The sequence below is a fragment of the Oncorhynchus nerka genome, linkage group LG5 (assembly GCF_034236695.1).
Source record: "Oncorhynchus nerka isolate Pitt River linkage group LG5, Oner_Uvic_2.0, whole genome shotgun sequence".
Lineage (NCBI taxonomy): Eukaryota > Metazoa > Chordata > Actinopteri > Salmoniformes > Salmonidae > Oncorhynchus > Oncorhynchus nerka.
This window is the reverse complement of record NC_088400.1, coordinates 36,101,987-36,129,210: the sequence shown is the minus strand read 5'-3', so window position 1 is coordinate 36,129,210 and position 27,224 is coordinate 36,101,987. Positions and strand designations below refer to the sequence as shown.

At 49.8% G+C, this 27,224-nt stretch overlaps 1 protein-coding gene across 3 annotated transcripts in view; it reads left to right on the top strand.

Annotated features, from left to right (window-relative positions):
- fgf13a (fibroblast growth factor 13a) overlaps nt 1–27,224 on the top strand; it is a 267,849-nt gene that overhangs the window by 172,101 nt on the left and 68,524 nt on the right. For 2 of the 3 annotated variants that reach the window (XM_029659707.2, XM_029659706.2), the window contains exon 3: nt 13,797–13,967. The exons of the other annotated variant lie outside the window; for it this stretch is intronic. In XM_029659707.2, the coding sequence (XP_029515567.1) occupies nt 13,797–13,967 (171 nt within the window). The remainder of the gene's footprint in view (nt 1–13,796; nt 13,968–27,224) is intronic. 3 annotated transcript variants of the gene reach the window in all.

Here is a 27,224-nt window from a genome sequence, read left to right as displayed (position 1 = left end):
CTCACGGTATCCTCAACTTGCCACGAGATCGGAGCCACGATCTTAGCAGCAGGAAGGACAGGCATGTCCGTGTCATCTCGAATGGCAGGAGCGTAGACTCGGGACAGGTCATCCGGTTTGAGATTCTTCGACCCGGGCCGATAGGTGAGGATAAACTGGAATCGATTGAAGAAAAGAGACCATCTAGCTTGTCTAGAGTTCAACCGCTTCGCCTGCTGGATATACTCCAGATTTTTGTGGTCCGTAAGCACTTGAAACGGGTGAGAAGCCCCCTCGAGCCAGTGTCTCCATTCCTTCAATGCCATCTTAACCGCTAGGAGTTCACGATCCCCACATCGTAGTTCCTCTCAGCCGGGGTAAGCCGGTGTGAGAAGAAAGCGCACGGATGAAGCTTCTTGTCTTCACCCCTCTGAGACAGGACAGCTCCAACACCAACCTCTGAGGCGTCTACCTCCACCACAAACGGTTCATCCGTAGTCGGTAGTATCAGGATGGGAGCAGAGAGGACGCGCTGCTTGAGTCCTTGGAAGGCCGTCTCAGCTTCTCTTCCCCACAAAAACCTTGCATTGCCACCCTTGGTTAAAGCTGAGAGGGGCTGCCACCAAGCTGAAGTTCTTGATGAACTTGCGGTAAAAGTTAGTGAAGCCCAGGAAACGCTGAACTTCCTTAACGGATTTGGGGGTGGGCCAATCCGCTACCGCCCCTACCTTCCTGGGGTCCATTTGGACTCGACCGGGTTCCACTACAAATCCCAGGAATTGTACTCGGGATGAATGGAATTCACATTTTTCCGGCTTAACGCACAGATGGTTGTCTAGGAGGCGTTTGAGTACTTGTCTGACATGCTTAGTGTGTCCTTGAAGAGAGCTCGAAAAGATGAGGATGTCATCCAAGTAAACGAACACAAATATGTTAAGCATATCCCTAAGCACATCGTTTATGAGCGCTTGGAACACCGCTGGGCGTTGGTCAGGCGAAGGGCATCACCAAGTATTCATAGTGACCAGTAGGCGTGTTGAAAGCGGTCTTCCACTCGTCACCAGGTCTGATCCGCACAAGATGGAATGCGTTCCGCAGGTCAAGCTTAGTGAAAACAACTGCTTCCTGGAGCAGCTCGAAGGCTGTGGCCATAAGGGGTAGCGGGTAACGGTTACGGACGGTTATGGCATTGAGTCCCCGGTAGTCGATGCAAGGACGTAATCCACCCTCTTTCTTGGCCACAAAGAAAAACCCTGCTCCCGCCGGGGAGGTGGATGGACGCATGAGGCCTGCTTCCAGAGCGTCCTTGATGTAGGTATCCATAGCAGCTCGTTCGGGTGGAGAAAAGATCCGACCCCTGGGGGGGCAAGTGCCCGGAAACAGTTCGATGGGGCAATCATAAGGTCTATGGGGTGGTAGCATGGTGGCCCTCTGTTTGCTAAATACCAGTTTGAGGTCATGGTAACACTCGGGAACTCGGGTCAGGTCGATGGATTCTAAAGACTCGGGAGTAGAACTCGGGGAATTCGGGAAAATACAAGTAGCTTGGCACGTAGGACCCCACTGCTTGATAGTGCCCACAGACCAGTCGATGTGAGGGTTATGGCTGTGAAGCCAGGGGTATCCAAGGACGAGAGGGAACTCGGAACAGGAGATCAAATGAAAGTTCATCAATTCCTGGTGTTGTGAAACTGAAAGTTGCAAGGAGGTAGTGACATGAGTGACAAGTCCAGATCCCAAAGGGCTTCCATCCAATGTAGTAACCCTCATGGGGTCACTTAGAGGTTCAGAGGGAACGCCATTCTCCTTCGCCCAGACACCATCCATGAAGTTACCTGCGGCTCCAGAGTCTACCAAGGCTTGAAGGTGAAGCTTGTGGTTGTCCCAGGAAAGGGTGACTGGAATGAGCAGACGGGAGTTGGACGGATGGGAGGAGGTTATGTTTCCCGTTACAGTTCCCCCCGGTCTGTATGGGACAGAGCGTTTCCCTGGAGCCCGGGACACGTGGAACGGAAATGGCCCGGTTTGCCGCAATATAGACAGCGTCGCTCCCTCATCCGGCGGTCTCTCTCAGCCTGGGAGATGCGTCCAATCTGCATGGGTTCCGGTGGAGCCAGCGAGGATAAAGGTGGGGACTCGGAGCTGGGACTGATAGGGGCTAGAGGTCTACGGTTGAGTTCTCTCTCTCTCAGACGCTGGTCAATGCGTGAGGCCAACTTGATCAGGGACTCGAGATTGTCTGGTGGTTCCCGAGTGGCCAGTTCATCTTGGATAGTGTCGGAAAGGCCTTTCAGAAAGCACACCGTGAGCGCCTCGTTGTTCCAGCCACTCGCTGCTGCCACCGTGCGGAACTGGATGGCATAGTCCGTCACGCTGCGCCGACCTTGGAGGAGAGTCAGGAGCTGTTTGGCTGAGTCAGGACCACTGCTTGGGCCTTGAAACACTCGTTTGAATTCCTCAGCAAAGGCAGAGTAGCTGGCACAGCAGGAACTATGGGCATCCCACACAGCAGTAGCCCAGGCCAGGGCTTTTCCGACAGCAGGGTGATGATATATGCGATCTTAGACCGGTCGGTGGGGAACGACGAGGGTTGCAGCTCGAAGGAGAGAGAACATTGGGTGAGAAACCCTTTACAAGCACTTGGATCACCTGAGAACCGTTGGAAGACGAGGTTCAGCCAGAGGGTTAACTGCCATGGGTACGTGAATCTGAGGTACTGGGACGGGAACTGTTGCCGGGGTAAGTCGATCAGATATCTGCTTTATGGAAGTCAGCATCTCCGACAGAAGATGAGAATGTCTAGCCATTAAGGCCTCTTGCTGAACCAGGGCGGCTTCGTGGCGTTGGACAGTCTCCTGGTGGTGGGACAGGATGGCAACAAGGTCCTGGGAACTGGCTGCCTCTGGGTTCATTATTGGCTCTGTGTTTCTGTCAGGACCCGGTTACGAACCCGGGTCTCCGGAGTGAGAAACAGTCACTTAACCAACTGAGCCACGAATAGTCGGCAGAACCCAGAAGATGAGGCAGACACAGCAGTACTTGAGACGGTGTATTTAATGAAGTAAAAAGTGAAGTTCTTCAGGAAAACATGTAACTCCACAACCTCAAAAGGAATTCCACAAGAACAAAGGTAATCCTCCAAGACAAAAAAGGTAAATCCACAAGGTGGAAGGTAAAGCACAAAAGGCCTCAAAAGATACTCAAAAACAAACAAACAAGAACAAAAAACAGAATTCCACAAGAGAGTCCACCGGGATCAACAAGAGTTCACAGAGTACTAGGGCTGGGTGCTAACATACAAACACAGAGCAAAGGACTGAGGAAAACAAAGGGTTTAAATACAATCAGGGGAAACGAGGCACAGGTGCAAATAATAATGGGGATCAAGGGAAAACAAAAGGTCAAAAGGCACAATGGGGGCATCTAGTGACCAAAAACCGGAACAACCCTGGCCAAATCCTGACACCCAGACCCCTAGACCCAGGCCTCTAGACCCAGGCCTCTAGATGTAGACCCAGGCCTCTAGTTCCAGACCTCTAGATCCAGGCCTCTAGACCCAGGACTCTAGACCCAGGCCCCTAGACCCAGACCCCTAGACCCAGACTCCTAGACCCAAGGCCTCTAGACCCAAGGCCTCTAGACCCAGGCCTCTCTAGACCCAGGCCCCTAGATCCAGGCCTCTAGAACCAGGCTTCTAGAACCAGGCCTCTAGATCCAGGCCTCTAGACCCAGGCCTCTAGATCCAGACCCCTAGACCCAGACCCCTACACCCAGACTCCTACACCCAGGCCTCTAACTCCAGACCCCTAGATCCAGGTCTCTAAAACCAGGCTTCTAGATCCAGGCCTCTAGACCCAGGCCTCTAGACCCAGGACTCTAGATCCAGACCCCTAGACCAAGGGTTCTAGCCCCAGGCCTCTTGATCCAGGCCTCTTGATCCAGGCCTCTAGACCCAGGCCTCTAGATGTAGACCCAGGCCTTTAGTTCCAGACCTCTAGATCAATGCCTCTAGACCCAGGCCTCTAGACCCAGGCCCCTAGACCCAGACCCCTAGATCCAGACTCCTACACCCAGGCCTCTAGCTCCAGACCCCTAGATTCAGGTCTCTAAAACCAGGCTTCTAGATCCAGGCCTCTAGACCCAAGGCTTATAGACCCAAGGCCTCTAGACCCAGGCCTCTAGACCCAGGCCTCTAGACCCAGGCCCCTAGACCCAGGCCTCTAGACCCAGGCCTCTAGACCCAGGCCTCTAGACCCAGACACCTACACCCAGGCCTCTAGAACCAGGCCTCTAGACCCAGGCCTCTAGACCCAGGCCTCTAGAACCAGGCCTCCAGACCCAGGCCTCTAGACCCAGACCCCTAGACCCAGGCCTCTAGCTCCAGACCCCTAGCTCCAGACCCCTAGACCTAGACCCCTAGACCCAGACCCCTAGACCCAGACCCCTAGACCCAGACCCCTAGACCCAAGGCCTCTAGATCCAGGCCTCTAGACCCAGGCCTCTAGATCCAGGCCTCTAGACCCAGGCCTCTAGATCCAGGCCTCTAGATCCAGGCCTCTAGATCCAGACCCCTAGACCAAGACCTCCAAACCCAGGCCTCCAAACCCAGGCCTCCAGATCCAGGCCTCCAGACCCAGGCCTCTAGATCCAGGCCTCTAGATCCAGGCCTCTAGACCCAAGCCTCTAGATCCAGGCCTCTAGACCCAGGCCTCTAGACCCAGACCCCTAGATCCAGACCCCTAGACCCAGGCCTCTAGACCCAGGCCTCTAGATCCAGACCTCTAGATCCAGACCCCTAGACCCAGGCCTCCAGACCCAGGCCTCCAGATCCAGGTCCTCTAGACCCAGGCGTCTAGATCCAGACCACTAGACCCAGGCCTTTAGACCCAGGCCTCTAGATACAGACCTCTAGATCCAGACCCCTAGACCCAGGCCTCCAGACCCAGGCCTCCAGATCCAGACCCCTAGACCCAGGCCTCTAGACCCAGGCCTCTAGATCCAGACCCCTAGACCCAGGCCTCCAGGCCTCTAGACCCAGGCCTCTAGATCCAGACTCCTAGACCCAGGCCTCTAGATCCAGACCCCTAGACCCAGGCCTCTTGATCCAGGCCTCCAGATCCAGGCCTCTAGATCCAGACCCCTAGACCCAGGCCTCCAGATCCAGGCCTCTAGACCCAGGCCTCTAGACCCAGGCCTCCAGACCCAGGCCTCTAGACCCAGGCCTCTACACCCAGGCCTCTAGATCCAGACCCCTAGACCCAGGCCTCTAGATACAGACCTCTAGATCCAGACCCCTAGACCCAGGCCTCCAGACCCAGGCCTCCAGATCCAGGATCTCTAGACCCAGGCGTCTAGATCCAGACCACTAGACCCAGGCCTCCAATCCCGGCTCTCTAGATCCAGGCCTCTAGATCCAGACCCCTAGACCCAGGCCTCCAGATCCAGGCCTCTAGACCCAGGCCTCTAGACCCAGGCCTCCAGACCCAGGCCTCTAGACCCAGGCCTCTAGACCCAGGCCTCTAGATCCAGACCCCTAGACCCAGGCCTCTAGATACAGACCTCTAGATCCAGACCCCTAGACCCAGGCCTCCAGACCCAGGCCTCCAGATCCAGGATCTCTAGACCCAGGCGTCTAGATCCAGACCACTAGACCCAGGCCTCCAATCCCGGCTCTCTAGATCCAGGCCTCTAGACCCAGGCCTCTAGACCCAGGCCTCCAAAACCCAGGCCTCCAGGCCTCTTGATCCAGGCCTCTTGATCCAGGCCTCGAGCCCCAGGCCTCTAGCTTCAGACCTCTAGACCCATGCCTTTAGACCCAGACCCCTAGATCCAGGCCTCTAGATCCAGGCCTCTACACCCAGACTCCTACACCCAGGCCTCTAGCTCCAGACCCCTAGACCCAAGGCCTCTAGACCCAGGCCTCTAGACCCAGGCCCCTAGACCCAGGCCCCTAGACCCAGGCCCCTAGACCCAGGCCTCTAGACCCAAGGCCTCTAGACCCAGGCCTCTAGACCCAGGACCCCCCTAGACCCAGGCCCCTAGACCCAGGCCCCTAGACCCAGGCCTCTAGACCCAGGCCTCGAGACCCAGGCCTCTAGCTTCAGACCTCTAGACCCATGCCTTTAGACCCAGACCCCTAGATCCAGGCCTCTAGATCCAGGCCTCTACACCCAGACTCCTACACCCAGGCCTCTAGCTCCAGACCCCTAGATTCAGGACTCTAAAACCAGGCTTCTAGACCCAGGCCTCTAGACCCAAGGCCTCTAGACCCAAGGCCTCTAGACCCAAGCCTCTAGACCCAGGCCTCTAGACCCAGGCCTCTAGATCCAGACCCCTAGACCCAGGCCTCCAGACCCAGGCCTCTAGATCCAGGCCTCTAGACCCAGGCCTCTAGACCCAGGCCTCTAGATCCAGACCCCTAGATCCAGGCCTCTAGATCCAGGCCTCTACACCCAGACTCCTACACCCAGGCCTCTAGCTCCAGACCCCTAGATTCAGGACTCTAAAACCAGGCTTCTAGACCCAGGCCTCTAGACCCAAGGCCTCTAGACCCAAGCCTCTAGACCCAGGCCTCCAGATCCAGGATCTCTAGACCCAGGCGTCTAGATCCAGACCACTAGACCCAGGCCTCCAATCCCGGCTCTCTAGATCCAGGCCTCTAGACCCAGGCCTCTAGACCCAGGCCTCCAAAACCCAGGCCTCCAGGCCTCTTGATCCAGGCCTCTTGATCCAGGCCTCGAGCCCCAGGCCTCTAGCTTCAGACCTCTAGACCCATGCCTTTAGACCCAGACCCCTAGATCCAGGCCTCTAGATCCAGGCCTCTACACCCAGACTCCTACACCCAGGCCTCTAGCTCCAGACCCCTAGATTCAGGACTCTAAAACCAGGCTTCTAGACCCAGGCCTCTAGACCCAAGGCCTCTAGACCCAAGGCCTCTAGACCCAGGCCTCTAGACCCAGGCCCCTAGACCCAGGCCCCTAGACCCAGGCCCCTAGACCCAGGCCTCTAGACCCAGGCCTCGAGACCCAGGCCTCTAGCTTCAGACCTCTAGACCCATGCCTTTAGACCCAGACCCCTAGATCCAGGCCTCTAGATCCAGGCCTCTACACCCAGACTCCTACACCCAGGCCTCTAGCTCCAGACCCCTAGATTCAGGACTCTAAAACCAGGCTTCTAGACCCAGGCCTCTAGACCCAAGGCCTCTAGACCCAAGGCCTCTAGACCCAAGCCTCTAGACCCAGGCCTCTAGACCCAGGCCTCTAGATCCAGACCCCTAGACCCAGGCCTCCAGACCCAGGCCTCTAGATCCAGGCCTCTAGACCCAGGCCTCTAGACCCAGGCCTCTAGATCCAGACCCCTAGACCCAGGCCTATAGACCCAGGCCTCTAGATACAGACCTCTAGATCCAGACCCCTAGACCCAGGCCTCCAGACCCAGGCCTCCAGATCCAGGTCCTCTAGACCCAGGCGTCTAGATCCAGACCACTAGACCCAGGCCTCTAGACCAAGGACTCTAGATACAGACCTCTAGATCCCGACCCCTAAACCCAGGCCTCCAGACCCAGGCCTCCAGATCCAGGTCCTCTAGACCCAGGTGTCTAGATCCAGACTACTAGACCCAGGCCTCCAATCCCGGCTCTCTAGATCCAGGCCTCTAGACCCAGGCCTCTAGACCCAGGCCTCTAGATCCAGACCCCTAGACCCAGGCCTCCAGGCCTCTAGACCCAGGCCTCTAGATCCAGACTCCTAGACCCAGGCCTCTAGATCCAGACCCCTAGACCCAGGCCTCTTGATCCAGGCCTCCAGATCCAGGCCTCTAGAACCAGACTCCTAGACCCAGGCCTCTAGATCCAGACCCCTAGACCCAGGCCTCTTGATCCAGGCCTCCAGATCCAGGCCTCTAGCTTCAGACCTCTAGACCCATGCCTTTAGACCCAGGCCCCTAGATCCAGGCCTCTAGATCCAGGCCTCTAGACCCAGGCCTCTTGTCCCAGGCCTCTAGATCCAGACCCCTAGACCCAGGCCTCTAGACCCAGGCCTCTAAGACCCAGGCCTCTAAGACCCAGGACTCCAGATCCAGGCCTCCAGATCCAGGCTCCTAGACCCAGGCCTCTAGACCCAGGCCTCCAGATCCAGGCCTCTAGACCCAGGCCTCCAGATCCAGGCCTCCAGATCCAGGCCTCTAGATCCAGACCCCTAGACCCAGGCCTCTTGATCCAGGCCTCCAGATCCAGGCCTTAGGCCTCTAGCTCCAGGCCCCTAGATCCAGGCCTCTAGATCCAGGCCTCTAGATCCAGGCCTCTAGACCCAGGACTCTAGATCCAGATCCAAACTGTCAAACTGTCTGACAGTCTCCTGTCTCCTTTATTTTCATAATTTTTTTCCTACTTCTTTTTCTTCTCTCATACCTGGGCCAGTAGTCTGACAGAGAGCTCGGAGAAGATGAGAGAGGGAGATATAAAGCAGAGTTCATTAGTACATGTACTAGTGAGCAGTTTGAAGTTAGACCCTGGCCTGCAGCCTGAAGTGACTGGCACTCAGCAGTGGCTGCTAGCTGTCTGTGAAGAGGGTGAGTGTTCTTCTAGAGGGCCACTTCACACCACTGTCACTCCTCACATATACAGTTGGGAGGAGGAAGGGAGGGGAGTCCACTGTGCATTGAGAGATTGCTTATCAGGGCCTCATAACGGGCAGTAAGATCTTCAAGATACAATAAGCCACATTTTTCAACAACTCAAAAAGCCAAGTCTACATTTATAAAGACGGGTGATTTCATCAGAGGACATCTTTTTCAGATGTTGCAGAATGATTTGAGCAAGATGGACATTTCCCTCAAATGCTTTCGCTGCATGGAAAGAGGTCCAGTTTCAGAATGGGGACATTAGAAGTCCTACTTTTTTTCTGTCTACCCAAAACCCCAAGTTTCAACTCGTTGCTTTCTTCACTTTTCTCATCTGCAGTTTTAGTGCAGCGTTTTGGGATGAGGTGTCAGTAGTTGACATTGGTCTCCACTAAGACAATGGGAAATAGCTCCTGGAGGCTAGTGATAAACTGTTCTGCTGATGGACCCCCGAGTCACTGTGTGTGTGTGTGTGTGTGTGTGTGTGTGTGTGTGTGTGTGTGTGTGTGTGTGTGTGTGTGTGTGTGTGTGTGTGTGTGTGTGTGTGTGTGTGTGTGTGTGTGTGTGTGTGATAAGAGTGGGGTGTCTGTTAACTATTAAGTCTGCCTCAGCTACTCTCTTTCTGGCTGATTGTGAATAGGCCTACATCACAGGGTGCTGGGGGCACCTTAATTGGGGAGGACAGGCTTGTGGTAATGGCTGGGGTGGAATGGTATCAAATACTGATGTTTGATGCAATTCCATTTACTCCGTACCAGCCAATGTTATGAGCCGTCCTCCCCTCAGCAGCCTCCTCTGACCTACATGTACTGTATACATGTCATATACAGTTATAAGGAATATGCTTAGTAACAGAGTTGCTCATTAGCTGTTGCCATGGACTTAATGTCAGCTTTTATGTTGCCTTCAGTTTAATATGTGACCGATCGGCTCGATTCATAACTGGTGTATTTTAATACCAATAAACTCACAACAAGATCATTGTTTGTCATACATCAAGATGGCGCCGACAGAGATGGCTGCCTTTTTTAATGTATTATTTCTTACATTGTTAGCCCAGACAATCTCAAGTGTTATTACATCCAGCCAGGAAGAACTATTGGATATAAAAGTGACGTCAACTTACCATCATTACAACCAGGAATAGGACTTTCCCGAAGCGGATCCTTTGTTTGGACCTCCACCCTGGACATGGGATCTAATCCCAGAGGCCGACCCAAAACAACGCGGTTGCCGGCAGGAGAGGCAGAAGGAGCGGCCTACTGGTCAGACTCAGAAGGCGAGAACACCATCCACCGCTTCCCAGCATATTACTCACCAATGTCCAGTCTCTAGACAACAAGGTGGACGCAATTAGGGCCCAAGTTGCCATCCAGAGAGACATCGAAGATTGTAACATTCTCTGTTTCACGGAAACATGGCTCACTCGGGATATGTTGTCAGAGTCGGTTCAGCCACCCGGTTTCTTCACGCATCGCACCAACAGAAACAAACATCTCTCTGGTAAGAAGAAGGACAGGGGTGTATGCCTTATGATTATGCCTTATGCTTGCTCTCAGCCTATAGACAGAAACCATCAGGAAACGCCCGTCCTCAGGTCTATCCAACGCTGGTCTGACCAATCAGATTCCACGCTTTAAGGTTGCTTCGATGACATGGACTGGGATATGTTCCGGGTAGCCTCAGACAACAACATTGATGTACAGTATATGCTGACTCGGTGAGCGAGTTTATTAGCAAGTGCATCGGTGATGTTGTACCCACTGTGACTATTAAAACCTTCCCTAACCATGGATTGAAGGCAGCATTTGTGCAAAACTGAAAGCCCGAACCACCGCTTTTAATCATGGCAAGGCAACCGGAAACATGACCAAATACAAACAGTGTAGCTATTCCCTCCGCAATGCAATCAAACAAGCAAAGCATCAGTGTAGAGACAAAGTAGAGTCGCAATTCAATGGCTCAAACATGAGACGTATGTGGCATGGTCTACAGTCAATCACGGATTACAACAAGAAAACCAGCCCCGTCGTGGACATCGACATCTTGCCAAAATTAAACAACTTCTTTGCTCGCTTTGAGGACAATACAGTTCCACTGACACGGCCCACTACCAAAGCCTGTGGGCTCTCCTTCACCATGGCCAACGTGAGTAAAACATTTAAATGTGTTAACCCTCACAAGGCTGCTCAGCATTTAACACCACAGTACCCTCCAAACTCGTCATTAAGCATGAGACCCTGGGTCTCGACCCCGCCATGTGCAACTGGGTCCTGGACTTTCTGACGGCCTGCCCCTAGGTGGTGAGGGTAGGAAATAAGATCTCTACCCCGCTGATCCTCAAAATTGGGCCCCACAAGGGTGCGTTCTGAGCCCTCTCCTGTACTCTCTGTTCACCCATGGCTGCGTGGACATGCACGCCTCCAACTCAATCACCAAGTTTGCAGATGACACTACACTGGTAGGCTTGATTACCAACAAAGACAATGCATCCTACAGGGAGGAGGTGAGGGCCCTCAGAGTGTGGTGTTAGGAAAATAACCTCTCACTCAACGTCAACAAAACAAAGAAGATGATTGTGGACTTCAGGAAACAGCATCGACGGGACCGTAGTGGAGAAGGTGGAATGTTTTAAGTTCCTCGGCATACACATCACGGACAAACTGAAATGGTCCACACACACAGAAGGCGCAACAGCGCCTCTTCAACCTCAAATCTAATATCTGAAAATGTAGCTAGCTAGAATCTCTTATCCATATACATGGATGAACGCTTCTCACTCTCTTTCATGGATCCATGGTTTCCCTTCGTTTGAAGATGTAATCCAGAGACAGGTGTTTTATACAACAGCCTTCTATGTTCTCTTTTCGACTCCCTCCGTATTTGCAAACAAATGCCTGAATTTTCTATATCTCCTTAGCTATAATACTCTGCTTCCACCAGGCATTCCACTGATTTCAAAACTCGGTTCTCCAGAAAGTGTTCTTTGTGATATATATATATATTTAAATGCTTTAGAAAGGGTTGCCTACATATACTAAGAAGCTCATGTTATAGACATAAATGTGCTACATGGCAGACCAATCCGAACTCGTCTCTCCGAATGTCCAGCCCATCCATTATCTCAACCAACCGTGACTAGTGGGAAGGTTCCTTTCTTTTTTCGTGGCTAAACCAACTAGGCTCATAATTTAACAATTTTATTCGTATTTACAGATGGCATATAAGTTTGTTATTAATTAAGGCACATGAAAGTTCACGTTCCATAAGGCATTTCTGCCCAAAAATGCATTTTGATAAAATGTGTGTGTTTGTGTTTGTACCCTTTTTCAGAGTCAAGGTAAACACTGAAGTAATTAAAATAAAATGTATGCACGGAGAATGTAAGTCGCTTTGGATAAATGTAATTATTGCTCACCTTTGAATTGTACTTGTGACCCTGTCACTATTTTTGTATGGGGTGGCAGGTAGCCTAGTGAGTTTTGGGCCAGTAACCGAGAGGTCGCTGGTTACAATCCCAGATCCGTCAAGGTAGAAAGAAAATCTGCCTTCTGCACTTGAGCAAGGCAGTTAATCCCTGACAACAACTGCTCACCGTGCATGGATGTTGATTAAGGCAGCCACCTGCACTTCTCTGATTCAGAAGACGGTTGAATGCATTCAGTTTTGCAACCCACTAGGTATCCTCTTACAGTACCTCCTGATTTATTATCTTTGTTATTTTAAAAGGATAGAAAAGTCTGCCTCCCTATTCCTCACTGAAATTAATTGGGCACAAAGACTTGTGCCTATTCATGCCTTTGTGGTGTGTGTGCTTGTGTGTTTGTGCATACATACATGCGTGCGTGCTTGCGTGTGTCTATATGTGTACCCCGTGCGGTATATTGTTGTTATGCACACGTGTGTACATACCTGTGTGTGTGTGTGTGTGTGTGTGTGTGTGTGTGTGTGTGTGTGTGTGTGTGTTCCCGCGGTGTGTGCACCTACAGTGTGTGCGTGTGAGTCAGCGTTCATGCGTCTCGAGCCCCATGCTCTGTGAACGGAGGGTCAACTGGTGGGAGGAGGGAGCGAGTGTTCTCATTGACAACAGAACAAGGAGCAGGTTGACAGCTCTATATATATACTCCGTTCATCTTTTACTTTGAATAACTAAGCAGAGAGAGGAGAGAGGATGAGACTTCATCCCTGAGCCAGTACACCACTGAGTACTTCTGGAGGTCAGCCGAAATACTACCACAGAATGAAACTAGATAGTAATGACGTAGCCCAGACTTAATTTAGACTGAGTTATTCTGTCCTGTGAGGCTGTCTGTGTAGAGCACGTGGATCGGCAGACCCCTCCTGTCCGTATGTGGATATACATTCAGTTAACAGATGGATGGAGGATGGTTAATAAATCTTTCGTGTGGAGGAGAAGAGAAATGTGAGGTAGTCGTTTCGAGGTAACTTACAATGTGTCTGACCCTTTAGACAGGTTCCCATGAACATTAGACAGGCCTAGGGCAGTACACTGGACAAAATAATGCAGCTGACGCTATCATTTCTTCATAGAATTCATAATAACCACTGTAATAATATCCACAATATCATCTCTGCATGTGTCGTGTCATTCCATGAAAACATTCCCGACCACCACGCCTCTGGTTGACTGGTCTGGGATCAGCGCATGCTTTTACATTTGCATGCCTTGCCTCAAAAAGGGTACTGTCTGGTTGGGGTTAGTAGCACCCCGATCTGACCTTAGATCTGCTGGTATTGACCTTGCAGGTTCTTGCCTTGCTCTACTTTCACACCTCTGTGCGATCCTTAGAATGATTTTAGAATGACCTTGGGACCCACAGTACTACTTGATAACGATTAGGTCCGATTTGTCTCTGTATCAGTTTGCCGCGTACTCCTCCTCCCTCTTTTTTTTCTCTCCCTCCCTCTCTTGATGTTACTTTAGTTGTATTTATTTAAGTTGTTAATGTTCTCTTTCTCTCTCTGCCCTCCTCTTCCTCCCCCTTCCTTCTAACTCTCTCTCTCTCTCTCTTCCTCTGTGGTAGTAGGCTGTGTTTAGTTACAATAATGCTTTAGTGGTTGCTGATGTAATGTCTGTATTTGATTTAGCCTTTGTTTCGTCTCTGCGTTGTTCTTCTGTCTGTGTTGTGGTGAGCGCTCCCCTAACCTCAGTTCATTGTGTTGTGGCACCACGGCAGTCCAGGATGACGCTGCTCCAGGTACCCAGGAGTACATTATGTTGCGGCAGGATTCCATCCACTCATCGGCGGATTTAAGGAGTAAGGGGTCCCCATTTCGTGCTAAGTGTCACGAAATCTTCTGCTGCCCGCTGAAGCAAGTCATCAACAAAGAGAGCTCAGAGCCCGAAGGTTTGTCCGCACCCCCTCCTTGTTTTTTAAGTGATGCTTATTTTTTGGCTTTTCCTCCTCTCTTTCTCTCTCTCATATTCTGTCTGAACTGATAGTTCTCCTCCCCTCAAAGTTTCCGTCCATTTTACATCCCATTTTTGGAAAGCATCTGGCCTGTGCGGCCTCTCACTCATAGTGTGTGTGTATGATTGTGAGTATCTTATGCTTGCCTGTGGCGCACAGCCCACCAAACATCCTCCAACCACCCATAGGCCCCTGCTATACAGCCAATATAAAGGAATATTAAAACCACTGAAAGGGGTCATGGAATGATGCAGCTGCTGTTCACTGTACTGGAGCCTCTTGGCTTCATGGAATAAGAATCTTGCAGCTCGTCATGCTACAACCTCATGACTCTGCACCTCTACTGTATAGGACATCCATATTAGGTTGATATTAAGATGCCAGTATATTATTGGCTTGCTGCCCACCCATTAAGCAACTGTCCGTCTCCCCCCATGCTCCCCTGGCTTTTAGTCTTGCTGGCTTTAGCCCTCTCCATCTCCTTCTCCCCCATGACTCCTCCCGCCTCCTCCTTTCTCTACCTGCCTCTCTCCTCTTCCATCCCCCTCTCTCTCTACCGTTCTCTCCCCTTCCCTCTCTCCCCTCCCCCACTCTCCTCTCTCTCTACCGTTCTCTCCCCTTCCCCTCTCTCCCCTCCCCCACTCTCCTCTCTCTCTACCGTTCTCTCCCCTTCCCCTCTCTCCCCTCCCCCACTCTCCTCTCTCTCTACCGTTGTCTCCCCTCCCCTCTCTCCCCTCCCCCCACTCTCCTCTCTCTCTACCGTTCTCTCCCCTCCCCCTCTCTCCCCTCCCCACTCTCCTCTCTCTCTACCGTTCTCTCCCCTTCCCCTCTCTCCCCTCCCCACTCTCCTCTCTCTCTACCGTTCTCTCCCTCCCCTCTCTCCCCTCCCCCACTCTCCTCTCTCTCTACCGTTCTCTCCCCTTCCCCTCTCTCCCCTCCCCCACTCTCCTCTCTCTCTACCGTTCTCTCCCCTTCCCCTCTCTCCCCTCCCCCACTCTCCTCTCTCTCTACCGTTGTCTCCCTCCCCCTCTCTCCCCTCCCCACTCTCCTCTCTCTCTACCGTTGTCTCCCCTCCCCTCTCTCCTCCCCACTCTCCTCTCTCTCTCCACTGTCTCCCCTCCCCCACTCTCCTCTCTACCGTTCTCTCCCCTCCCCTCTCTCCCCTCCCCCACTCTCCTCTCTCTCTACCGTTGTCTCCCCTCCCCTCTCTCCCCTCCCCCACTCTCCTCTCTCTCTACCGTTGTCTCCCCTCCCCCTCTCTCCCTCCCCACTCTCCTCTCTCTCCCCCGTTGTCTCCCCTCCCCCACTCTCCTCTCTCTCTACCGTTGTCTCCCCTCCCCCTCTCTCCCCTCCCCCACTCTCCTCTCTCTCTACCGTTGTCTCCCCTCCCCCTCTCTCCCCTCCCCCACTCTCCTCTCTCTCTACCACTGTCTCCCCTCCCCCACTCTCCTCTCTCTACCGTTCTCTCCCCTTCCCCTCTCTCCCCTCCCCCACTCTCCTCTCTCTACCGTTGTCTCCCCTCCCCTCTCTCCCCTCCCCCACTCTCCTCTCTCTCTACCGTTGTCTCCCCTCCCCTCTCTCCCTCCCCCACTCTCCTCTCTCTCTACCGTTGTCGCCCCTCCCCCACTCTCCTCTCTCTCTACCGTCCTCTCCCCTCCCCTCTCTCCCCTCCCCACTCTCCTCTCTCTCTACCGTTGTCTCCCCTCCCCCCTCTCCTCTCTCTCTACCGTCCTCTCCCCTCCCCCTCTCTCCTCTCTCTCTACCGTCCTCTCCCCTCCCCCTCTCTCCCCTCCCCCACTCTCCTCTCTCTCTACCATTCTCTCCCCTCCCCCTCTCTCCCCTCCCCACTCTCCTCTCTCTCTACCGTTCTCTCCCCTTCCCCTCTCCCCTCCCCCACTCTCCTCTCTCTCTACCGTTCTCCCCCCTTCCCCTCTCTCCCTCCCCCACTCTCCTCTCTCTCTACCGTTGTCTCCCCTCCCCCTCTCTCCCCTCCCCCACTCTCCTCTCTCTCTACCGTTGTCTCCCCTCCCCCTCTCTCCCCTCCCCCACTCTCCTCTCTCTCTACCGTTGTCTCCCCTCCCCACTCTCCTCTCTCTACCGTTCTCTCCCCTTCCCCTCTCTCCCCTCCCCACTCTCCTCTCTCTACCGTTCTCTCCCCTTCCCCTCTCTCCCCTCCCCCACTCTCCTCTCTCTACCGTTGTCTCCCCTCCCCTCTCTCCCCTCCCCCCTCTCCTCTCTCTCTACCGTTGTCTCCCCTCCCCCTCTCTCCCGTCCCCACTCTCCTCTCTCTCTACCGTTGTCTCCCCTCCCCCTCTCTCCCTCCCCCACTCTCCTCTCTCTCTACCGTTGTCTCCCCTCCCCCACTCTCTCCTCTCTCTACCGTTCTCTCCCTTCCCCTCTCTCCCTCCCCCACTCTCCTCTCTCTACCGTTGTCTCCCTCCCCCTCTCTCCCTCCCCACTCTCCTCTCTCTCTACCGTTGTCTCCCCTCCCCCTCTCTCCTCTCTCTCTACCGTCCCTCTCCCCCCCCCACTCTCCTCTCTCTCTCTCGTCCTCTCCCCTCCCCCTCTCTCCCTCCCCCACTCTCCTCTCTCTCTACCGTTGTCTCCCCTCCCCCACTCTCCTCTCTCTCTACCGTTGTCTCCCCTCCCCTCTCTCCCCTCCCCCACTCTCCTCTCTCTCTACCGTTGTCTCCCCTCCCCTCTCTCCCCTCCCCCACTCTCCTCTCTCTCTACCGTCCTCTCCCCTCCCCCTCTCTCCCCTCCCCACTCTCCTCTCTCTCTACCGTTGTCTCCCCTCCCCCTCTCTCCCCTCCCCCACTCTCCTCTCTCTCTACCGTCCTCTCCCCTCCCCTCTCTCCTCCCCCACTCTCCTCTCTCTCTACCCCGCTCCCTGGCGCTTGCAGACGCATGATGCTTTGGTTAGTCTGTGTATGGTCATGCTCATTGGGGAGAGGGGAAGACACCGCACGGTAACGTTAGGTCTAAGCACCTGCATGCTGATACATTGCACATGTATGTTAGGTACCAGGGGTTGATTGTTCCATCTATTGCCTGAGGCTTGTGCATTTTCATCAGTAGAGTACTAAGATTGCAAAGATGAAGGTACCTTCCTTTTCAGACTTCCAGGCAACTCGGTAAGACATGTGATTCGCTGTGGGTTATAGTACATTTGCAGTGTAAGCTGGTTTGTCGTGTGGTCTCAGCTACATGATCTATGTAATCTATAATCTATGATTATCAGGTAACAATCACCTGTTGAATCAGATGTGTGGGCTGTTCTTGAACGTAGTGTACATAGTGTACATTCTCTCAACCAGATTTCCCAACAGTCTTGAAGGAGTTCCCACATATGCTGAGCACTTGTTGGCTGCTTTTCCTTCAATCTGCAGTCCAACTCATCCCAAACTATCTCCATTGGGTTGAGGTCGGGTGATTGTGGAGGCCAGGTCATCTGATATAGAAGACACAGTGGCAAAAAAAAAGTATGTGAACCCTTTGGAATGACCTGGATTTCGGCATGAATTGGTCCTAATATGTGATCTGATCTTCTAAGTCACAACAATAGACAATAGACAAACATGCTGCGGTTAAACTAATTACACACAAACTATTGTATTTTTCTTGTCTATATTGAATACATCATTTAAACATTCACAGTGTAGGTTGGAACAAGTATTTGAACCCCTTGGCTAATGACTTCTCCAGAAGCTAATTGGAGTCAGGAGTCAGCTAACCTGGAATACAATCATTGAGATGAGATTGGAGATGTTGGTTAGAGCTGCCCTGCCCTATAAAAAACATTCACAAAATGTGAGTTTGCTATTCACAAGAAGCATTGCCTGATGTGAACCATGCCTCGAACAAAATAGATCTCAGAAGACCTAAGATTAAGTATTGTTGACATGCATAAAGCTGGAAAGGGTTACAAAAGTATCTCTAAAAGCCTTGATGTTCATCAGTCCACATAAATGGAGAAAGCTCAGCATTGTTGCTACTCTCCCTAGGAGTGGCCATCCTAGGGAGCACATTGCATAATGCTCAATGAGGTTAAGAGGAATCCTAGAGTGTCAGCTAAAGACTTACAGAAATCGCTGGAACATGCTAACATCTCTGTTGACGAGTCTACGATACGTAAAACACTAAACAAGAATGGTGGTCATGGGAGGACACAGCGGAAGAAGCCACTGCTGTCCACAAAAACATTGCTGCACTTCTGAAGTTCGCAAAAGAGCACCTGGATGTTCCACAGCGCTACTGGCAAAATATTCTGTGGACAGATGAAACTAAAGTTGTCTATTGTTGTGACTAAGATGAAGATAGATCAAATTTCATGAACAATTTTTGCAGAAATCCAGGTAATTCAAAATGGTTCACATACTTTTCTCGCCACTGTATCTGGTACTACAGAATAACTATTTAAGAGCTAAGGGGTCTTTGAGTGATTATTGTTCCAAATAGAACCATCACCCTAATCAAAGCACCCTCGAAGAACGCTCTGTTGTAACTCAGTGTGTAGTGTTGCCAGTGGTACAAGAACAGGGTCTGTCCTTCAGAGAGATGAGAAAATCAATATAAAGTAGGATCACTGTTTGCTGCCTGTGAAGACTGAACTCGTATAAAGGCTTAGTGACAAAGACCATGTTTCATAATCAAGCTTTAGTCAAATAGAATGTTTTGTAGCCGGTGGTGGAAAAAAATGACTCAATTGTCATACTTCAGTAAAAGTCAAGATACCTTAATAGAAAATGACGTAAGTGAAAGTCACCCAGTAAAATAGTACTTGAGTAAATATTTAATTGTTAAAATATACAGTGGGGCCAAAAAGTACTTAGTCAGCCACCAATTTGCAAATAAATTCATTAAAAATCCTAATGTGATTTTCTGGATTTTTTTTCTAATTTTGTCTGTCATAGTTGAAGTGTACCTATGATGAAAATTACAGGCCTCTCATCTCTTTAAGTTGGAGAACTTGCACAATTGGTGGCTGACTAAATACTTTTTTGCCCCACTATGTGTTTGTGTACATCCGACATAATGTTTATGTGTTTACATCAGACATAATGTATATGTGTTCATGTGTTTACATCAGACATAATGTATATGTGTTAATGTGTTTACATCAGACATAATGTATATGTGTTTATGTGTTTACATCAGACATAATGTATATGTGTTCAGGTGTTTACATCAGACATAATGTATATGTATTCATGTGTTTACATCAGACATAATGTATATGTGTTCAGGTGTTTACATCAGACATAATGTATATGTGTTTATGTGTTTACATCAGACATAATGTATATGTGTTTATGTGTTTACATCAGACATAATGTATATGTGTTTATATGTTTACATCAGACATAATGTATATGTGTTTATATGTTTACATCAGACATAATGTATATGTGTTTATGTGTTTACATCAGACATAATGTATATGTGTTTATATGTTTACATCAGACATAATGTATATGTGTTCATGTGTTTACATCAGACATAATGTATATGTGTTTATGTGTTTACATCAGACATAATGTATATGTGTTCATGTGTTTACATCAGACATAATGTATATGTGTTTATGTGTTTACATCAGACATAATGTAAATGTGTTTATATGTTTACATCAGACATAATGTATATGTGTTCATGTGTTTACATCAGACATAATGTATATGTGTTTATGTGTTTACATCAGACATAATGTATATGTGTTTATATGTTTACATCAGACATAATGTATATGTGTTGATGTGTTTACATCAGACATAATGTATATGTGTTATTTTGGGTGTCAGGGAAAATGGAGTGAAAAGTACATTATTTTCTTTAGGAATGTAGTGGAGTAAAAGTTCACAAAAAATATACCGCAAAAAAACTACTTAAATAGTATTTTTAAGTACTTTACACCACTGTTTGTAGCAGACAACAATGAGTGAGCTGACATATACTATCTTGTCTTTCCCAGCTCCTGGTGAAATGTGTAATATACTGTAGATGTGTGGTTACAGTACAGTATAGGCAACACTGACATCAGTACTATCTCTGCTGCAGTCACATCAGTACTATCTCTGCTGCAGTCACATCAGTACTATCTCTGCTGCAGTCACATCAGTACTATCTCTGCTGCAGTCACAACAGTACTATCTCTGCTGCAGTCACATCAGTACTCTCTCTGCTGCAGTCATATCAGTACTCTCTTTGCTGCAGTCACATCAGTACTCTCTTTGCTGCAGTCATATCAGTACTCTCTTTGCTGCAGTCACATCAGTACTCTCTTTGCTGCAGTCACATCAGTACTCTCTTTGCTGCAGTCACATCAGTACTCTCTCTGCTGCAGTCATATCAGTACTCTCTTTGCTGCAGTCATATCAGTACTCTCTTTGCTGCAGTCATATCAGTACTCTCTTTGCTGCAGTCATATCAGTACTCTCTTTGCTACAGTCATATCAGTACTCTCTTTGCTGCAGTCACATCAGTACTCTCTTTGCTGCAGTCACATCAGTACTATCTCTGCTGCAGTCATATCAGTACTCTCTTTGCTGCAGTCACATCAGTACTCTCTCTGCTGCAGTCATATCAGTACTCTCTTTGCTGCAGTCACATCAGTACTCTCTTTGCTGCAGTCACATCAGTACTCTCTTTGCTGCAGTCACATCAGTACTCTCTTTGCTGCAGTCATATCAGTACTCTCTTTGCTGCAGTCATATCAGTACTCTCTTTGCTGCAGTCACATCAGTACTCTCTTTGCTGCAGTCACATCAGTACTCTCTCTGCTGCAGTCATATCAGTACTCTCTTTGCTGCAGTCATATCAGTACTCTCTTTGCTGCAGTCATATCAGTACTCTCTTTGCTGCAGTCACATCAGTACTCTCTTTGCTCAGTCATATCAGTACTTGCAGTCACATCAGTACTCTCTTTGCTGCAGTCACATCAGTACTCTCTTTGCTGCAGTCACATCAGTACTATCTCTGCTGCAGTCATATCAGTCAGTACTATCTCTGCTGCAGTTTGCTGCAGTCACATCAGTACTCTCTCTGCTGCAGTCATATCAGTACTCTCTTTGCTGCAGTCACATCAGTACTCTCTTTGCTGCAGTCACATCAGTACTATCTCTGCTGCAGTCACATCAGTACTCTCTCTGCTGCAGTCACATCACAGTCACATCAGTACTCTCTTTGCTGCAGTCACATCAGTACTATCTCTGCTGCAGTCACATCAGTACTCTCTCTGCTGCAGTCACATCAGTACTCTCTCTGCTGCAGTCACATCAGTACTCTCTTTGCTGCAGTCACATCAGTACTATCTCTGCTGCAGTCACATCAGTACTATCTCTGCTGCAGTCACATCAGTACTCTCTCTGCTGCAGTCACTTCAGTACTCTCTTTTCTGCAGTCACATCAGTCCTATCTCTGCTGCAGTCACATCAGTACTATCTCTACTAGTCCCCTAATCCCACTGTCATCACAACACTGCATTACACAGGTAGAAGATATGACCCCCATGTCATTAGAAGACTTGGTTCACCGAACAACACATCAGTAGCATGTATCACATCTTCTGCAGACTCTATCCGATTCCCCAAGGGCATGAGATCAGAGTGGTATACAGTACCCACAGGGTCAGGCATGGATGCAGACACTCTACCCTAGATCCAGGCCCCAAAACACTCGCCTACACAGCCTGTCTGTCTGTCTGTCTGTCTGTCTGTCTGTCTGTCTGTCTGTCTGTCTGTCTGTCTGTCTTTTCATTAATTGTTCCTACTGCTATCTCTCTCTCTTCTCTCTCTCTTCTCTCTCCCCCTCATTACCTCCCTTCCTCCCTTCTGTTTCTCCACTACAGATGAAAAGTTGTGCCCAGTACACATACCATCCATAATTCAGTGGCTTTGTGATGATCCTCCTCAACTCCACACTAAAGACTCTGAGGTCACACACACACACACACACACACACACACACACACACACACACACACACACACACAACAATACAAACACCACAGCCCAAAACCGGGCTCCTCTCGTCTCCCGTTATTTACCGGCTATACTATAGAATTTGCAGAGCACTCGGGAGGGTGCTCAGAGAAGCCTGAAAACATAACTGTGCATCCCACCATGCCCTTCCCAGAGTCCCGTTTGTTCACCAGATTCAATGTTGACAAGAGCCAAACATACAGCCCCCGGAAGCGCGAGCACACACACACACACACACACACACACACACACACACACACACACACACACACACACACACACACTCCGATAACATTGCATTTGAACACTCTTTCTCTCCCTTTGCAAATGCAGCTATTTTTGTGTGTAGCAGCATAATAGATATAGCATGAATAAATGAAGTTTATAATAATGTGTGTTTAGGCCTTGAAGGGGAGGCAGGTTGTGCTGTGGTGGCAATGTCACATCAACGCTGACTTAGTAAGGGGGCTTGGGATATTATATCAGTTACAAGAGGATGGGGAGGTAATGTGAGGGTAAGGGTGAGCACGCAGTGTGTACAATGTGTCCCCTGATCGTTTGTGTGTATCACCCTTGTGATGTAATCAACACCTTTCACAGTGTTCACACCGATTCCCAGCACTATGTTACAGTAGCAGTCAGGCGTGTGTTGTAGTTTGCACGCCTGACTGCTACCTTCTAAGAGCCTGCTTACTCTCTGTGGCAGTAACACACAAACACACACATTATCTCAAATTGTAGATGCAACATTCATTTCCTGCACCTCTGGGCAGCAATCTCCAAGCTAGAAATGATGTATGACAACTGTAACAACAGCAATATCAACAACAACAACAATATCAACAGCATCATCAACAACAAGCACTGAGCACCACTGCTGGGCCCTGGAGGAAGTAAAGTAGTCCCCTCCTCTACTCTCCTCTCCCCTCCTCCCATCCCCTTTCCCCCTTTCCCCTCCTCTCCCTTCATTCTCTCCACCCATCATCTCCCCTCCTCTCCTCTCTTCCTCTCTCCTCCCCTCTCCTTTCTTCTTCCCCTCTCCCTTCCTCCGCCAGACAGACTTCTGATGAGTGAAGGAGCAAACTACTGAAACTCTTCACTGAGAGAACCTTCCTTTGAGTGACTGACGCTTCCTGGGTTTGTCATTGGGATGGAACAAGTTTACTTTATTGTGGGGCCTGTTCCCGCTTTCTCTCTACCTGTCCCACTCCTCTGAGCAGACTTCATGTTCCCTTCCTAAAACCTGATTATTTCAATTGGGTATGGCAAAGCTGGGCTGGAACAAAAACCTGCACACAACTAGAAATGAGTTGTAGTTGCCCACCCCTGCCCTAGAGAGACCACTGAGGGTTTACTTACTTCCACACGCCAGCATTGGTCACATCTCCTTCTCGTGCACTCAGCTCACAGAATTCCCTGTGGCCCCCTCAGCTCACAGAATTCCCTGTGGCCCCCTCAGCTCACAGAATTCCCTGTGGCCCCCTCAGCTCACAGAATTCCCTGTGGCCCCCTCAGCTCACAGAATTCCCTGTGGCCCCCTCAGCTCAGCCACCCCTCCACTGATGCAGAACAAGCTTCCATGATCCTCTCTGATGTCTGACCCAGATCTGTGCCCAAACCTCAGCCTCCCTCCACTAAACCCTGAGGAGATGTCTTAGAGCCATAACAAGGTACAGCTAGCCTGCTAGTTCCCTTTGGCTAGGAACACTGTTCATAATCCTGTATCTCCGTATCAGGTCTGGGGTGTTATGTAAAAAAGTGTTTCCCTACACAAAGGTGCCATTGGTCCCTATGGTGGAGTCACAGTCAGGAGCGTGTGCAAGCTTTAAACACTGACCAGTGTTGAATCTCTGTGCCATGATGGTGACAGAACGAGCCCACCTGGCCTAGTGCGTCCTATCCAGCTGTTGCCAGGGAGGGAGCGAGCGAGGGGCAGGCACTGAGTGGTTGGCTCTTTTCCAGCTGTGCACCACTAACATCCAGTCCTCTAAACCACTATATATTGTGTTCTCTTAGAACACTATACACTGTCTTCATCCCCTGTGTACACGCCCCACTAGAGACAGTTCAAAGATTTGTGTACGTACCAAACTGTGAGGGAACTTTTTCTCTCTCCGAAGTACCACTTGTCATTTCACCAGAGCATAGGTCTCCAGTACAGTGCTGTGTCAGGCTGCAATTTGAGTCATCTGATAAGCCAGTCCCACTCCAACGAATGGAAAAGCCATTTCACTCTGTCTGCCCTGCCACTGATCAATAACCAGGCTCTCAATAGATCCATTTAAAAGTAATTTGTGGTTTTGGCTCGCCTCTGTCACTTTTTTCCTAGTTCGCTCAGAATTATGCTCTCATTTCCTGTCAAACGTTTACGAGAAAACAGTCCTGAGAACTTGAGACAAATCATCGCTTTTTACGTGTCTCAATCTCTTGCTTTTCCGGATTCATTTTCCAGCTTTTAATGCATCTGCTGCTGTGTGGAAGTTCTCATAAGAATGGGCATCCAACATTTATATATGCAGAACATTTCCATATTTTCATATTTATGAGAGCCTTTTCACATTTTCATATTTCCAGCCTTCTGAATGAAGATTAAAGGCTGAATCCTTAGTTGAAACAATAACAAAACCGACACCCTGCCTCTGTTTTGGTAAAAAGCTGGAGAAATGTAACCACTCTCAATGTCTAGCTATGGATGCAAAGACTGGCCATCCATGATAAAAAATCTATAGTTTTAACCATGTTTTGAGGCTATACAGTGTCTTACATTGACATTGTTTGCAAAGACTGGAGCAAAACAATCTTATATTATGGGTTATGTTGGGGTACAACAGTTGAACTAAGTTTGAGGCATTTATAGGTTACATTCTGCTAGAATCAATTTGTATATATAATTGATTTACAAGTCCAAAAATCGATGTAGCAAATTAGGGTTCTAGCTTTAAGTGATTGTGATGAACCGTGTGCACCCTTCCTCTCCTGTGCCATGTACCCCTGCCCTCTTGACCTCTCTGTAGGCTGGGTAGACCCTCCACAGAACCTCAGTCGAGCCCTTCCACTAGCAAAGAGAGAGAGAGACAAACAGAAAGGCATGCCTGGCTGGCTTTGGCCGGGCTGGGGTGGAGGTTAACACCTAGAGACAGTTGGAGCGAGATCAAGATGAGATGGGGGTTGTGTTAGGCCTTCTGTGGCCGGGCTGGGGTGGAGGTTAACACCTAGAGACAGTTGGAGTGAGATGAAGGTGAGATGGGGGTTATGTTAGGCCTTGTGTGGCTGGGCTGGGGTGGAGGTTAACACCTAGAGACAGTTGGAGTGAGATGAAGGTGAGATGGGGGTTATGTTAGGCCTTCTGTGGCCGGGCTGGGGTGGAGGTTAACACCTAGAGACAGTTGGAGCGAGATGAAGATGAGATGGGGGTTGTGTTAGGCCTTCTGTGGCCGGGCTGGGGTGGAGGTTAACACCTAGAGACAGTTGGAGTGAGATGAAGGTGAGATGGGGGTTATGTTAGGCCTTGTGTGGCTGGGCTGGGGTGGAGGTTAACACCTAGAGACAGTTGGAGCGAGATGAAGATGAGATGGGGGTTGTGTTAGGCCTTCTGTGTCCGGGCTGGGGTGGAGGTTAACACCTAGAGACAGTTGGAGTGAGATGAAGGTGAGATGGGGGTTATGTTAGGCCTTGTGTGGCTGGGCTGGGGTGGAGGTTAACACCTAGAGACAGTTGGAGCGAGATGAAGGTGAGATGGGGGTTATGTTAGGCCTTCTGTGGCCGGGCTGGGGTGGAGGTTAACACCTAGAGACAGTTGGAGAGAGATGAAGATGAGATGGGGGTTGTGTTAGGCCTTCTGTGGCCGGGCTGGGGTGGAGGTTAACACCTAGAGACAGTTGGAGTGAGATGAAGGTGAGATGGGGGTTATGTTAGGCCTTGTGTGGCTGGGCTGGGGTGGAGGTTAACACCTAGAGACAGTTGGAGCGAGATGAAGGTGAGATGGGGGTTGTGTTAGGCCTTCTGTGGCCGGGCTGGGGTGGAGGTTAACACCTAGAGACAGTTGGAGTGAGATGAAGGTGAGATGGGGGTTGTGTTAGGCCTTGTGTGGCTGGGCTGGGGTGGAGGTTAACACCTAGAGACAGTTGGAGCGAGATGAAGGTGAGATGGGGGTTATGTTAGGCCTTCTGTGGCCCTGCCTGCCGTGTGTCTCATACATTCTCCCATACAGGGTTTCCACTATAGGCTTATTGCTAAACTGGGCAGCAATATACACAGCCACACAGCTGTTGTTTCCTTATCTATCTTGTCTAATGTTCATATCCTATGCATAGCCAACTCTTTCCAACATCACACAGGTCTAGGGAATGTGCATCTACCTTTCCCTCAACCTCAATGTTTGTCTGTTATTTTCTCTGCCAGACATCCATTCCACTGATTCTCTCTCTTGTCTTTCTGTCTGCCAGCCATGCTGGGGCAGGGTTGCTTGTGTACTTGCTTGTCAACAGTGGTTAAATGTCTGGAAAAAGTCAGGGCTCCTCCGCCATTGCCGTAGACCATTTACTTGATCGGTGTCCCTTCGAAGGGACGGTTGAGCTAACGTAGGATAATGCGATTAGCATGAGGTTGTACGTAAACAAGAACATTTCCCAGGACATAGACATATCTGATATTGGCAGAAAGCTTAAATTCTTGTTAATCTAACTGCACTGTCCAATTTACAGTAGATATTACATTGATAGAATACCATGCTATTGTTTGAGGAGAGTGCACAATTTGGAACATGAACAGTTATTAATAAACAAATTAGGCACATTTGGGCAGTCTTGATACAACATTTTGAACAGAAATGCAATGGTTCATTGGATCAGTCTAAAACTTTGCACATACACTGCTGCCATCTATTGGCCAAAATCTAAATTGCACCTGGGCTGGAATAATACATTGTGGCCTTTCTCTTGCATTTCAAAGATGATGGTAAACAAAATACAAAAGAACAGTTGTTTTATTTTTTTATTATCTTTTACCAGATCTCCAGTGTTATATTCTCCTACATTCCTTTCACATTTCAATAAACTTCAAAGTGTTCCCTTTCAAATGGTACCAAGAATATGCATATCCTTAGTTCAGGGCCTGAGCTACAGGCAGTTATATTTGGGTCTGTCATTTTAGTTAAAAATTTAAAAAAGGGGCGGATCCTTAAGAGGTCACATCAGGTCAACAAATATATTTGACA